This window comes from Xiphophorus couchianus, chromosome 4 (assembly GCF_001444195.1).
Source record: "Xiphophorus couchianus chromosome 4, X_couchianus-1.0, whole genome shotgun sequence".
In the NCBI taxonomy this organism is placed as follows: domain Eukaryota; kingdom Metazoa; phylum Chordata; class Actinopteri; order Cyprinodontiformes; family Poeciliidae; genus Xiphophorus; species Xiphophorus couchianus.
This window is the reverse complement of record NC_040231.1, coordinates 33619313-33635087: the sequence shown is the minus strand read 5'-3', so window position 1 is coordinate 33635087 and position 15775 is coordinate 33619313. Positions and strand designations below refer to the sequence as shown.

General features: G+C 38.9%; 2 protein-coding genes across 7 annotated transcripts in view; both read right to left on the bottom strand.

Annotated features, from left to right (window-relative positions):
- Window positions 1-152: 152 nt before the first annotated feature.
- Window positions 153-2968, bottom strand: fadd (Fas (tnfrsf6)-associated via death domain). Its single transcript, XM_028014931.1, has 2 exons — window positions 2250-2968; window positions 153-1289 (listed from the first exon to the last, which is right to left on the bottom strand). The coding sequence occupies exons 1-2, from the start codon at window positions 2548-2550 to the stop codon at window positions 1000-1002; spliced, it is 591 nt and encodes a 196-aa protein (XP_027870732.1). The 5' UTR covers window positions 2551-2968; the 3' UTR covers window positions 153-999.
- Window positions 2969-3425: 457 nt separating this feature from the next.
- Window positions 3426-15775, bottom strand: part of ano1a (anoctamin 1, calcium activated chloride channel a) — a 50922-nt gene continuing 38572 nt past the window's right edge. For 5 of the 6 annotated variants that reach the window (XM_028014860.1, XM_028014856.1, XM_028014855.1 and 2 more), the window contains 6 exons: window positions 14867-15009; window positions 12963-13115; window positions 11987-12039; window positions 11628-11803; window positions 11052-11157; window positions 3426-6062 (listed from right to left, as the gene is read on the bottom strand). In XM_028014860.1, the coding sequence (XP_027870661.1) occupies window positions 5829-6062; window positions 11052-11157; window positions 11628-11803; window positions 11987-12039; window positions 12963-13115; window positions 14867-15009 (865 nt within the window). In that variant the 3' untranslated portion in view covers window positions 3426-5828. The remainder of the gene's footprint in view (window positions 6063-11051; window positions 11158-11627; window positions 11804-11986; window positions 12040-12962; window positions 13116-14866; window positions 15010-15775) is intronic. The other variant, XM_028014858.1, reaches the window with a different exon arrangement.

The following is a 15775-nucleotide window of genomic DNA, read 5'->3' as shown; positions in this document are numbered from 1 at the left end:
AGTTAACCTAAAAAGGAACAATGTGACAAATGACAATGATGATGTAAATGTAAGGTGGGATCAAACATATTGATGCTGGGCAGCAATTCATTTCATTTTACGTTGTTACATTATCATGACTCAATTTTTGTAAATTCAGTCTAGATTGTGTGATCGGTAAATTATCAATTGCTGAGTGGCTGCAGTTTTTTTTTATTTCATTTTGTTTCGTGTATCAACCAAACACAGTCCCTAGAAGACAATGACACACCTAGCAAAAGGGTCAGAAACACCTAGCAACTGGATCAACCATGCCTAGCAACAAGATCAACCACTCCTTCCTCATTACAATTGCATTTTTTTGTTAACTCCTCTCCTAGTGTCTCTTGGCAGCTGACTGAATCTGTCTGAAGCTGTGAGTCCTTTGCAGAAATTTTTAGGCTAAGATCGCAGCTCTCTGGGAGGACTAAGAATCTTTGAGAAAACTAATCCAGGAGTCCAAAATGTAAAAGAGGTGGACTGGATTGTCGTTTGAACTGGGGATTCTTCAAAACACAGTTGGATATTTCTGAAATCTTTATTAAATTAGTGAAACAAAAGCATTTCAATGCTTTTTGGCCATTTGGAAAGAAAAATCATCCATCTTTACATCCAGTTTGTTGTTGATGACGGCTCATAGGGAACATTTCTCTGAACTAATCTAAACTGATGAATTATGTTGCTGAATGGGGATGCAAATTTACAACAATAGAAATATTTGTATTTTTGTTCCTATCCTTATTGGAAATCAAGAAATTAATTTATGTTCATGTAAAAACGGTAATAATGTTTTTACATAAACCATCTACCTAACAGCGCCCTCTGGTGTTCCAGTAAATGAAGGTGCAACACTGGTGTATAGTAAACATTAGACAACTGTAAGGAAGCAGATGTTTACAAAAATCATTTTGTTCATTTCTTCAAACATAATCTGTTTCATAAAGTCCCAGGTTTCCTCCGTGCTTCTAAGGTGATACTGGTCTAATCTGAGCTGGATAATTCCTTCTGTTTAAGTTTCTCCTGGATTTTATCAGCAGTTAAATTGAGCTGACAGTCCCTCAGAGCTGCTATCAGCTCCTTTGTTTGGGCTTCAGGTCCTCTAATCTTCCTCCACTCCTTCAGCAGCTCCATGGCGGTCTCCTCCAGATCGGTGGGATGCCGTGTGGCGATGGACTCCAGCTTGGTCTCCCCCAGTCGTAGTTTGCGGCCTAGTTTGCGCCAGTTCCTCCCCAGATTGTCTCTGATCACCTCCGTGGCGATGTCCAGTTTGTCTTGAGGGACAAGAATAATATTAATGCTAATATTGATTAATAGTTGATTACAGTATACTCCAAATGCTGTATTATGGGTAGAAGTAGGAACTTTGAACAACCAATTCAGAAGACACATTAAAGCTCTGTAGTTGATTTTACACAAACTATTTTAGAGATACATTAATATGACAGTAACATCTACATATTATTTTTTTCCTTACTTTGTTGTAACGTTACTACAAATTCCTTCCCAGTTTATGTCTTTATATTTCCACATTTTACTCCAATGGAAAGCAATACTTAGACTACAGCTTCAAATAAAGTCCAAACCAATTTGCAAGTGTTATAATGATTATGTTCTCTAATTAAATCCAATGTTTTTGTTGCCATCCAACCAAACCTGTACAGATCTGATAATTTAGTTACTATCGGATCTGTACCATGTTCAGATCTGATACCGACACTCTTCCTGCATGATTCAACCCAACTTGGACAGATTTCCTTGGTTATGAGAACAATTTTCTTTAGATCGTCACAGTGGACTAAAACACAGTTTTATAGTTGTAATGTAATCTGTCTTGAGACACACTGACAGACATGTCATTGTCTGGCACATATAAAGGGTCTTACGCTGAATTTAACAACATTAACTTGGTGTTAACATGACTTCAGTAAGGAAATCCCAGGAAGGTTCCTTTAAGTTCTAGTTTGGTCTTTTTTTTTTCCAGATAACACACTGTCAAGATTTTATTCCTGCTACGTTATTCTGTGGTAAAAATGATTCATATACTGGACAATAAAATCAGTCACATGAAAAAGGTTTTATGTTTTTTGCTTTAACTTAAAAGGCATTTTCTGATAAATGTTCTTTCGCAGCCCAGCTACCTAACAGCGCCCTCTGGTGTTACAGTAAATGAAGGTGCAACACCGGCCCTGACCAGGACAGAAAGTGAAACCGCGCTCTCCAAGTGTCTTTACCTCTCTCGGTGTCGCTCAAGCTGTATTTGGGGTCTTCTTGCTGGACCTCCCAGTTGCTTAGCTTCTCGGACAGATCATCTCGCTGGACCTGCCGCAGAAGCTGGCATAGATAGTCTGCGTTGTCCTGTCCTAGTTGGCCTCTTTCTGTCAGAATCTCAAACAGTTGGTGTCCTGTTTTGATCCTTTCCAACTTTTGTTTCCCAATGTGGTCTCGAACTAGAAACTTGAGTTGTTCTAGGTTTTCCGCTTTGAGCTTATTTGAAATGTCCAGCAGAACGGAGTTAAAGTTTGAAGCGCTCATGTCTCCGCCGCCGAACTGGAGCTCCTGACGGAGGTCGTTTCCTTTCACTTCCGCCTGGTGGTTGATTCAGGGATGGGCGTTCCTCTCCAAGCTGGAGCCTTTTCTGCCTAATCACTCCGACTACTTTTTATTGGAGGCATTTTTAATAATTTAGTCAATGTTCTGCCTCTTATAGAGAGGAGAAAAACTTTTTTTTTTTCTGTTTATATGTCTGAATAAGGAGACAATAAAGTAGGCCCTTCAAAGTCACATCGAATACCTGAATATACTTGTCTTAAAACAGTAGCTTCCCTGAAAATAGAAAACCTTTTACCATCTAAAATAGTAAACTGAAATCTATGTGATTGAAATGGTTAAACAAGCACTTTCTGTGAACTACACCACATAAGTAAACTGAATTGAGTTTTGGTTGGCTAAAGGTTGAGAGGTCACACTGCACACATGTACATGTTCTGTACAGTAAATAATGTTTTTCTAGTGTTTGTGACTTGATGACATTTGTTAATTGAAGTGAATAAACTGATTGACAATCAATGATTTGTTAACCATCCTGGTTTTTGTCTGAGAATCTTAGTTCCAAGTTTTCTTTTGTGGATTTCAAACAATCAATTTTGTAAAAAACCTTTTCCAATAATGGCACAATGATGAGCTTTGATTAGATATTGCCATAAACAAGATGTTTATGGCTTAGTGTTCAGCTTCAAAACCTTGGAAGTCAGAAGGCCTTATTACCATCATCATAACTCACCTGTCAGAGTTGCGAACCAATTTTGGCAAAACTGTTTATGAAAATGTTTAACTATATACATACCAAGAAAATAGAATTGATCATATGAATAAAGCCACAATCAGCAAAAAGTTCACAAACCTCAACATTGGGAATTCAACCATGGTTTATTTGCGCATCCTAAATATGACCAAACAAGAAAGACAATACAAGAGACAAAGTTGTTGGTTTCACATGCAGACACACTCACCCCTGTTGAAAAAGAGCTTCGGCACACACTAAAACAGACAATCATTTCACAACAACTGTTCAATACAACCAGTGAGAGACAAGGAAAAGGACATGGGGCAGGGTTGAATCTGACCAGAAGCACTTGTGTTTAACGAGGCTCTTAGATACTGTTCCTGTTCATACTATCACTGTATAACGGCCTCAAAATATGTAAACATGTAGGAAAAAGACAAGAAGAATATTTCATTAAAAGGTTGGAACACTTCTTCTGACCAGATGTTTGAAAACGATGTGCTTGTCCAGGTTTTTCTACACAGCAAACAGTTCATCTGATGGTTTCTTCTTGAATGTTAACACCAAGTGAGAAGAATAAAAGTTTGTTATGTCACTGGTCCCTTTAATAAGTGGAATGTCATGCTAATCTAATCAAAAAGACATTTCTATTTCAAATGCATTTTACATAATTTGATTAAAAAAAACTAATACATTCCATCAGTCTGAGGTGGGAGCTGAAATAAGAACAGGTTAAATCCCTCAGTTAGAAATTGGTCTGACAGTACACACTGACTCTATTCCACTTCCACTCTTCAATGCAATTTCCAGTCACTTCCACATTTTGCTTTAGCAGTTAAAAAAACAAAACTATTCTGTCTTTGAGAAAGTACAGGTAAAAGGATACAGAGTATAGTCAAATCATAAATTCTTTTAAGTAGTGAAAATAAGGCAAGATAATGATAAAGCCCTGCTTCATCAGGGTTCACTGGTATACAGCGGCACATTGGATGGGAGGACAATAAGTTAATCTGGTAACTGTTTCAATCCCAGTTTGTAGATTATAAGGCAGAGTTAGTTCTGGTGATCCTCGCTTTGCGTTCAGACTGAAGGCCATCGGACAAGAAGAGTTGCAACAGCACAACATTTTTATGGTACAATCAACCTTTTGGTTATGTATAATATTGGTTTACTTTACACACACGTTTAATATCATCACAAAGCCAAATATCATTTTAACACCATTTCAAATACATTAAGAATTTTTAGCTTCAAAACACTCAGATGTTTTTCAGTTGAAATTCCAGTTTCTCTGCAGTCTTAAAGATGGATTCTATTTTTAGCTTTATGTTACAAAAGTCTTAAAGGTGAGCAAATGGAAAATCCATTGTAACAAAGTTAAATCTAAAGAAAGTTAACTGTGTTTTTTCCAATATACAGTTCTTCCATAATTTTATTTTCAATAAATCTTTACTAATGTTGAAGGTAGGAAATTGGCCATAAAACACAGCCATCTTATGTGAGTGTGTTTAGTCTTTGGAGAAGCTTGTTTTTCTTTTGCTTTTATTGTTTTCTAGAAAGTCTTTGAATCTTAATAGAGAAAACTCTTGACTAACTTCTGATGTTATTTCTTTTGTCTGAAACTCTACACCCAAAGTTAGCAACGTTAAAGGTCCTGAAGTCATTCGTTTTGTGCTCTTCAAGTAAAACAATCACAGACAAGCAGAATATTAATGATGCATCATATGGTTTCTCACTGTCTGCTAAATTGCTTATGATAAATGTTAAAAACACTAATTATTATAAACTTGTTGCTCTCTACAGACTAAAGTTAATCAGGCATTAAAACTATTCACAACTATCTCAGTATTGATGGTTCCTTTTCTTCTGGTACATACGTATAATCTACAGCTGTACTTGAATCCCAACAACACAAAGTGATTGTAACATATGAGTAATTATTGAAGGAAAAGATGCCAAGAGCCATTTGATACCATCTTCTAATTCTGAAATCAATGCGCATGTGCCTGTACATGCTGAATATTTTATAAAGTAAGTCAATAAATACCTGTGTTTGTACATATATGTGCAACAAAGAAGTTGGATACATATCAGGATATCTCCTTTGGAACCGTTCCCCAGAAATAAGATAAGGAAAAAGCTGATAATTGTTTGGACGGAGTTTCAGATTGTCTTCAAACTGAAAGGAGTTGGTCCCATGGCAGAGGTGGCATGGCTTCATCCGAGTAAACATGAACTCGCCCCCGCAGTGACCCTTAATGGCTTGTTCCTCTACTACATCTAATGAATAAGTTTGGCAGATTTGTGCATCGGCAACAGGACATCATTTACAGAGTTCTTGGTCAGTAACTGAGGATGTGTGATTTGAATAACATCTAAGATGGAACATTCTGGGAAACAATCCAGGGACAGAATTGTGACAGGAACACATCAGGGATATTTTAAAATTCCCAGTCAATGGAAATGCAACAGAAGCCTTGCTGATGATAAAAAGGAAGCCATGCTTTAAGGACTCGTTGGTGAAACGTTACCAGCCAGCTCTAGCATGGAAAGAGGGGCGTGAATGGAGCTGATGGGGGCTGGCATTACCCGACGAGGGGCTGTTGTAGCCGTCATGGTTGTAGTTGTCTCGTCTTCTCCCCTCTTCTTTCATGAAATGGTCCAACATGAGGAGCTTCTCCTTGTGGATCTGGAAGCTGATGTCCTTGGGGATGTCCGGGATGAGCCAGTCCACAAAGTCGCTCATGAGCATCACCACGTTCTGCATAAACACAGACACCAAAGTTTACATCACTGAAGATATTTCAGGTTTCTTAGCGAGACCCAATATTAAAGCTGCCACAGACTACATGAGGGACAAATAAAGTCAATGTGAAAGTTCTGAAATGAACATTTTAGCAAATATGTTCTAAGTCACTATGATGCTCTTAGTGACGTCCACTTCTTGTGGATAGTGAGATGAGACCTTTAGTGATTCTCCAGGAGCTGTAGAGTTTTTCTGAAGAGTTAGACTGGCTGACCTGATGACCCTCTGAAGGGCTTTTCTCTCTGCGACTGTTGCGGTGACACATCAAAGTTTTTATAATAATGTTTGTTCCTAATGAATTCATTCTATCTGTTCATTTTTACAGGCCTTATATGTCTAAGGTTCCAGAGCTTGATATATAAGCCAACAAAAAATGAACCCAAACTTAAACTGTTTTCAATCACCCATTAATAAGCTCATGGATCATTATAGTAAAATCTATTCATTAAACTTATGCTTAATTCCTTTTTATTACAAAGGTTTTCTATTTAAAGACGAAAGCAAACACACCAAAGCAGACATACATGGTAATAAAAAGTGGTATATATTATGTAGCCATCAGTCTTTTAACAGCTGAAGAATTATGAGTATTTGAAGAGGGAAAATTTGTATTCTCTCTGGTTTTGACATGATTACAGCAGTAAAGCTTTAGATACTGTAGTATGATATGTAATACATTTTTGCAAAACAAAAAAACTGCACTGAACTCTTTCCTTCACAAGTGCAGTTTATGATCATAGAGGCCCATTTGGGTCCAATTTATGGACAAAATATTGAGTTTTTTAAATTTGTTGGATTTCATTGCTCAAATTTACCTGATGGACTTCAAAGTGTAAAACTGTTCTTCTACTTTCAGTAAAAGCCTACGTCTTCTCCTGCAGCACAATCATGTGTTTAATTTTTTTATGTCATTCAAAAAATACTTGCTTAAACAACAAATTTTTCTTAAAAAATTTAAACTTGAGCCATGTTTTTCTGAAGATTATTGCTGCTGTCCCAAGAACACATTTTATTCATCTTTGTCCTTACTGCATTTTTTCATTTCTTACTGTTTTAAAGCTGTTCACAGCTTTTCTATCCAGATCATTTCATGTTAACACCAGGTGTCATTTGGAAGATACTCCTGATTTAAAAAGCTAAAACCAACCATTACATCATCCAGAAGAGAGTGTGTTTGTGTGAGTTATATGATGAATGAAGTGAGATAACTGTATGACTGTAATATCAGTATTAATAGACATAGACAGTTTATTGTCATTCAATTGTTTAAAAATGTACAAATTGAAAGAAATTTCGTTGCAAGGCTCTAATAATAAATAAATAAATAAATAATAATAAAAGTAGCCTATTAATATAAATATATATAGTAAAAGATTAAACTAATGTCAGTTTAGTAGTCTTATGGCATGATGGATGAAGCTATTATAGAATCTGGTTATTCTGCATTTGAAGGTGCTGGAACTTTTTCCAGAGGTCAGTAGGGAGAACAGACCATGCCGAGGGTAGAAGGGATCTTTTGTAATTGCCTGAGCCCTGGACAGGCGGCGACTGTGATCGGTGTCAAGGATGGAAGGAAGATCAGTGTCAATGATTTTCTTAGCTGTCCTCACCACTCTCTCTACACATTGCCAGTCACAGGTGTTTCATGCTCCAAACCATGCAGAGATGCAGCTGCTGGTGAGTATACTCTCTATTGTTCCTTTGTAGAAAGTGGTGAGGATGGGAGGAGGAAGGTTTTCTCTTCTCATCTGACATAAAAAGTGCAGACGTTGCTGAGCTTTCTTCACCAGACCAGAGGTTTGGAGGGACCAGGTCAAAGCGCCAGAGATATGTATGTCCTGACCTGCTCCACTGCAGAATCATTGATAAGAAGGGGTGTGACTTGGCTGATATTTCCTGCAATCAACAACAATTTCTTTTATTTTGTTGACATTCAGGATTAGATGGTTTGCATCAGCCCACCAGATGTGTCACCTCCTCTCTGTAGGCCAGTTCGTTGTTGTCCTTAATGAGACCCACCACTGTTGCATCACCTGCATACTTAATGATGTGGTTCCTATTGGGTCATCAGGGTGAAGAGCAGTGGGATCAGTACACCACCCTGGGGGAGCCAGTGCTGAGGGATATGACCCTTGAAGTATTTTTCCCAACCCTCGCAGACTGGGGTCTGTCTGTGAGGAAATCTAGCAGCCAGTTTCACAGAGGGGTTTGCGGTAGGCAAACTGGAGCGGATCAAAATAGGAGGGAAGTTTTGAGATGATGTGATCTTTCACCAGCCTCTCAAAACACTTTATCATGATGGGAGTGAGTGCAACAGGGCAATAGTCGTTCAGTGATGAAATCGTGGATTTTTTGGGAATTGGAATGATGATGGCCGTCTTGAAGCAGAATGGAATGACAGCACAGCTTCGCAAGATGCCAGTGAGGATGTGAGCCAGCTGGTCAGCACAGTTCTTGAGAACCAGACCTTGTATGTTAAGGTCTGGTATGTCCTCAAAACATCAGCTGTCTCCAAGCTGAGTATCTGTTCACCTGGTTGAGGAGTGGATTTTCTCACAGTAGTGTAGTTGAGGGCTTCAAAATGACCAAAGTACATTCAGAAAGTCTGCACCATCCTCACAAGACAAAGGAGCAGCCTCGTAGTCTGTGATTCTCCCGATGCCTTGCCACATGCGCCTGGTGTTTGCTGATTCAATGAAAAATTGCTGAATTTTCTGAGCACAGGTACGTTTTGCAACTCTGACGGCACGGTTTAAATTGGCTTTGGCTGACCTGAGCATCTCTCTGTCTCCACATTAAAATGTTTTGTGCCTTCTGCATCTTATGCACCTCTTTTGTCATCTAGGGTTTCTAATTTGCCCTTGTGGCGATGATCTTAGTCACAGAGACATCCTCCATGCACTTCAGAATGTTCTCAGACACTGATTTGGCATACTACTCAACATGAGTGTGATTGTTTGCAGTTGCAGCTTCCCTGAACATATCCCAGTCTGTGCATTCAAAACAGTCCTGTAATGCTGACACGGATCCTGCAGGCCAGACTCTCACCTGCTTCTCAAGAGGTTTTCCTCTGATGAGCAGGGGCTTATATGCAGGAATTAACATTGCAGAAAGATGGTCTGATGAGCCAAGGTGGGGAAGGGTGCATATTTGTGTAGGCTCTATCCAGTATATTTGAGCCTTGAAACAAGGCGGCCTTTTGCGGCTGGATTTACAATGGAGATGAAAGTTGAGATGAAAGGTGGAAACACCAATAGTTTATTCTTGCAGAACACAGCAGCGAGAACAATACTACAGGTGAAACTGCATCCTTAAACAGTCCCAGCTGTGAAGGACCAAACCACCTTTGCACAAATGCACTAACACTTGCTCAAATTTTACAAACCAGTAGCTCCTTGCTCTGAGTAACAATTATCCTCCCTTCACAGGCAATCACCTCACTACTCAATGAGGAGCAGCTGCTCAGAGCCCAGAACAAAATGATACATGCTAATCTCTAACTATACTCCATAAATATAGTTAAAGTTTCTTGTGTGCAAATTGTTATTGATGTGCTTAAAATGCAGTACAAAATAAAGTGCTTGTTAATAAAGTGCAAAAAATGCTCTTAAAGTGCCATACAGTGACTTAAGTAAAAATAGTTCCAGATAGGAAAACCTCTTCATTTCATGTCCTCCTTACAGCTGACCACTCAGCAAAAGAAGTTATGAATTTCCGGTACCGGCCCAACAAACCATGAAATCCTCACACCTTCTTCTTTGTGGTTGGAACTGGGAAGGACTGGATTGTGTCCATCTTCCCCAATTGAGGCTTTATCTTTCCAAAACCAATGACAAAACCCAAATACTCCACTTCTCTCTGGACTCTCTTGGGGTCAATAGTCAGTCCAGGAAGTCTGATGTGGTGTAGCACCTCCTGTAGATGAATCAGATGGTCCTCCCAGGGCAGGGTATACACCAGCTGTTATTAGTGTAGATGCAAACACCGCCCCCTCTGGTTTTACCACTGACCAAATGGAATGTTGTCATTGTCACAATGTTGACGGCATCATCAGAAATGAAGGAGTTTAGCCATGTCTCAGAATTATGGCACAGCAGTTACTCATCTCACGATTTGATGTTTTATCCAGCTTTGGTTCTCCAGAGTCTGAATGTTAGCGAGCAAGATAGGTGGAAGTAAGGTTCTCCAAGGGTTACACTTTAGCTTCACTGTTAGTCCTCCCTGGCTGCCGCGCTTGCAGAGTCTCCTCCAGGTGCAGAGCTGGCTGGTTGTGGCATTCACTGCTTCGTTGGCCACTGGGTCTGGCTGGCATAACAGTCCGAGGCTGTCCAGAGTTTCCAGAATTTCAGTGTCCACTGTCTGTAGTACGCAGAATATGCATAGATTTACGATACACTGACGATCATATATTACCCTACCATTATTATGCCGGAGGTTTTCTGTAGTATTAGTCGGTATAAATGTCTTTTCATGCCTTAAGTTCAATGTTTTCAGGAGCTGTTGCAGCCGCAACTAAACAGGGCGCCGCCATGGCAACAAGAATAGTGAGAATAGATTTAAGAAATGTAAAAAATAGTACAATTTACCAATAAAAATGTTTAACTTTTATCCTTTACATGGGTTTCTTTTCACTGTGAGGTTTTTCCTCTAAAAAGAGTCTCAGTCTGGAATCTGGGTGGATTCTGCACCATCATGTTCATCCCACTCTGCTCATTAAAAAGATAAGGAAATCTGCAATGTTCTGGTGACCTCTACAGTCTGCAGCCTGAGAAGGCTTTTCTAATACATTCAACTCAATCATTCTGTGTTCTTTGGAAGCTGTAAACACTTTGTGATTGACTGGTTTGATTTGCTGACATTAAATATGAATGACATTAGTGAGGACATTGGCTTTTTGAAAGCCTGCTGCATATGCACTGATGGCATTATTCATGTGTTCCAAACCTGGAAGACGATAACGAAGGCGAGGCGGACGGCCAGAATGGCCCAGAACTCCTTGGACAGTTCGTACGGTGTGTTGGACCAGGGAGGCTCTCTGTAATCCTTATACCTACACAAGCAAACACACAGAGTGAATTACTGAAGGTTTCACACCCTGTTTGAAGGTTTTGGAGTCTTTTTGGAGACTCAACTTTCCTTGCAGCAAAATGAAAACCATAAAGCAGAAACAATCACTACAACAAGTTAAAGAAAACTTCAGGGATAATGATCAGTACAAATATTGGTTTAACATGATCAGAAAATAACAAGCGCATTTTGAATTTATCGGAATAATAATCTGAGTAATGGAAGACTTTCCATCTGTTGACAGGTTCTGAATCTCATTCCTCAAACTCTTCATGAAGTGAGTGAATAGGGGAACAGGGAATGTTTCTGTTAGATCAGGTCATTTACTCCCAGTAATACTGTCAGTCAGGTTCTTATAACACTGAACACCCTCCACTGGTTCTCCTTTAAAACCAACTAGAGGTGGGGAACTGGACTTCTGTCTAAAATAAGGTTGATATTGTGAGACCTTACCTGCAGACCTTTACATCAAACTTAGGGATACTTGGTTCTGTACCCTTCTGAAAGTCACTGACGTTGAAATATGACAGCGTGTGGTTGACAAAGCCATGCATAGTCCCATCAGGACTGTAGGTGTACTGGTAGACGAGTCGAGGGACAAAGTCAGACGTGAAGGCGATGACAAAAGCCTGGGAAAGAGAAACGCTTTGTAGCTACTTTGCTGTTTCAATGAGCAGCCTCCATTAACACCGCAAAGAGTTTGATAACGATTCATTTCTATGAGAACCATCATATGCATCGCAGGAAAGCTTTATCCAAATTAAATCCAACGTGCAGCATAAACTTCACCAATAAAGAGAAGTAAGACTTACATTAACAATGACAGCCACCTTGCTGAGGCCCCTCAGCAGGTTGTACCAAATACCTGGAGAAAGTAAGAACCGTTATTCAGCTGCGAACAGCACACACAGAAAACTCACAACTAGACGGTGGAAGTACCCTCTACATCAGAGTGGAGAATGAACATAATGCTAGAAAGCTGGGGAATTTAGGATCCTATTTCAACTATTTTATCATTTTAATAACCCTTCAGAAAATTAGTATTACCCCTAGAATTCCACGTAATTCAAAATGAGTAAAACTTTTTTTTATTTCCCTCAAACGGAAATTAAGTGTTCTCATAATTCCTATCATCTTTATGATCCTTGACTATTTTTACTACGCTGTAATTTTTACTTTTAGTAGAGTAATTTAATTATGAGTATCGCTGCACTCATATGAGCAAAACTTCTGGTTGGGTAATATATGACAACACAGACTGACTTTACTCAGGTTTTCATCAGATATCAGATGAACTAATCGCCAGGATGAATGGTGAAGCTTCATGGCATTACAAAGTCAGTCAATTTCAGAAATGGATATGCACATCAATATTTCAGTCAAATTTCTAGATAAGAAGATATCTAATGTTTTGTCATTGCAGATGACACAGCAGAGCTCCCTGATTGTTAAATGCTTTCTGAACTCAGTGGTCCACAAACATAAACTGTGACATCCAGTAGATGGACACTTGGACTGTTTCAGTTAATTGTCTGCCCTCCAGAAATCAAAGTTACATAAGATGTGTTGGTGTTAGTTTTTTTTTTTTTTATCTATAAAGAATTTTTGAACCCTTAGCAGCTCACTCTCAATCTGTCCGATCTGCTTAAACAAACATGCATATAAGACCAGATATGTTTCTGATGGATTGTATTTAATATTACAGTCAAACTGCATATTCAACATGAACCCCTGTTAGCACTGATTGGATTTCCCGCCTCATAGTCAGCTGATGTTTCAGAAACGTACCAATGTCCTTGGCTTTGGCTGCAATAGGCCTCCGCAGCTCCAACACAAACTTCTTGGCATCCAGTCGGATTTCGATGATGTTATTCAGAAGAGCAAAGAGCGGCGCCAGAGGGAAGGAGGCCACGAAGAGCGTCACCATGCCAAACTGGATAACTGAGGAGACAAATGATGGGTGAAAAGGATGAAATGTTCAAAATGTCATTTTGAGGTATTACTCCAACACTGCAGACAGGAAGTGGAAGAGACGGGTACTGTGGGCCACAGGCCTGTCAGCAGCAATCTGGGTAACATGCAAACTATAGAAAACGGACACAAATGTCATCAGGTCTGAAATCATTAGATAAAGTAAACCTGAAAGTTCTGTTTGACAGATTCTGTTTACTGTAAAAACAAAAAAGTGAATATTCCCATCTATAAACAAGGAGGATATTTTTAGAATGAACAAAAGGATTACGACTTCAGACATCCTGGGGATTATTTCATCTTAATCCCGCTCAATCTGAACAACACTGGATAGAAAAAACAAGCAGCTAAAAAGCTCCACTTTAATCTCACATTAATTTCCCATCTAACCTGGAAAAAAGCCTCAATAATGTGACTGTGAGGCTGATTCAGTGTAAAACAGCGACTGGTGTCGATTTATGCTGTGATTTTGTTTTTAGGTAGTGGAAATCTGAGCACATGTTCTATGTTCCTATATACTGCAAAGTTTTCCTGCATGGATTATTATTGTCAGAGACAATGAAAAAAGAAGAGGCCCCAGCATTGAAACAATGACATAACTGAGTCTCACTCCAGCTCTTAAGAGTCTGATTTAAAGAGATGGATCCAAGGTTGACTGTACTGTCTCTTTAAGGTGTCTTGATCTCAAGGTTTTGAACCGGTGGGTTGTCAGAAACATTTAGCTAAATGTTGATTATGGAAAGTGTCTTCACAGCAGAACCAGTCCAGTACTCCAGCAGAAACATCTGCCTGCAGAAGACCTTCTTCACAAAAATGTTGATGCTCCAGTTTCCTGTAGACTTGACTCCTTCTAGCTGCTGACTGAAAGGTGTTATGTTAAACTTTCTTATTTTAAATATGAAACACAAATGATCAGTAACTCTGGATTCATTGAACAACTTCCAAGTGGAAACTATATTGATGCTCTGGAATATTTAGTCCAACACATTTAATGTTAAAACTGAACATTTACATATACTGTATAAAAACAGAACAGCACCGGGAGGGTAGTTCGCCCAGGGCACCAAACAGGTTAGGACCGCCTCTGAATGGATGGCATGATGAAAAAAAAACATAATGTGGAAAAACTGAAACAAATTCTCAAGCCATTTTTCTGATGGATTGTATTTAATGTTAGCCAGAAAGTTAAAGTCTAGGAACAAATGGGTTAAAAACGTCAACAGATTTTGTAAATGGAAATTGGAATTAAAGAACAACAAAATGAATAAATCGTAGTAGTCATAGAGCCCTGATCAGTCTCATTAAAATTTGTCAGATGAGCTGAAAACTGATTTGTGAGCAAGTTGGTCTCCAAACTTAACCCAGTTCTTCCAGTTCCATCCGGAGGAAAGGGCAGAACCCAGCAAATGCCTTCTGGAAGGAAACCCAAAAGGTTTGAGCAAAGTCATCCAGCTCAGAGGCAAGGCTAACAAATACCAAGGAAATGTTTGTAAACGTCTCACTCTGAAGAAATAAGAAGATTTTGCGTTTGAGACTAGACAATATGATGATTAGATCAGATTCAATATTTACTTTCACTACAAGTTCAGATAAAGAAATTTAATGAAACACTATCAGCTTTTCTGCTCTGGCTTGAGCAAACATAAAAGACTTTAGATACATTTTGATCTAAATAAAGACATGTAAAATATAAAATTGCAAAAATATATATATATACTCACTCATCTCCATGTACTCAGGATTGATGCCAACAAAAGGACCCAGGACATGATCTTTCTCATAGCACTTCAGAGTTTTGTGGAGCTCCTCTTCTTGCTTGGAGGTCAGTTCTGACTTCCTTTTCCGGAGAAGTTTCTTTAGCTTCCTGAACAAAACATGGTAGAAGTTCAACACTTCTCCTCAGGCTGGAGGCCAACAGTCTGAGGATGCATAGTGAGAGCTAAGGAAGAGGTCAGAGCTTTTAAAGGTGACCAGATGGTACACAACTTTCCCAATAACAGACTGGTTCCAGCAGATTTTTTGCATGGCATATCTAACAGGTAATCCCTATAATACACATTAAATATGACATATTACATATGTAATTCCTGAGCAGGAATTATGGACTACATCTTTTGTCAAACCAATGAAAACCAGCTGCATGAATATCTTACTCATGAAATCACTTATAAAACCCCACATTTCATCACAGGAGTGAGTCGTTTCACAAAGCAGAAAAAGAAAAATGTCAGAATCAAACTCTGGGGATTATGTTGACTGATGGTGGCCATAAAGAAATAAATCAAATTAAAATCTGAGGAGGACATTGCTTTCTAATGGAGCATAGAGGAAACAGGAGGAAAGAAACTGGAATCAAATCTGATCAGATTTGGTCTTATGTCAAATGTGAATATTGACAGCATGTGTATGCAGTTATATATCTGTCAGATTTTGTAATCTTTGTTGGTTGAAAATTTAGAATATTGAAAAGTTATCAGTTAACTTCGTTCAAGTAGTGTTTTACTAAGGGAGGTATAGCTGTGAGTCTGAAAACACTCAGTCTGATCAGACCTCAGTAGAAAAGAGGAGCAGATGTGCTTAAATATCATTGCCTAATTCCTCCTGCCACATGTTGATCTGCCATTTGGCAA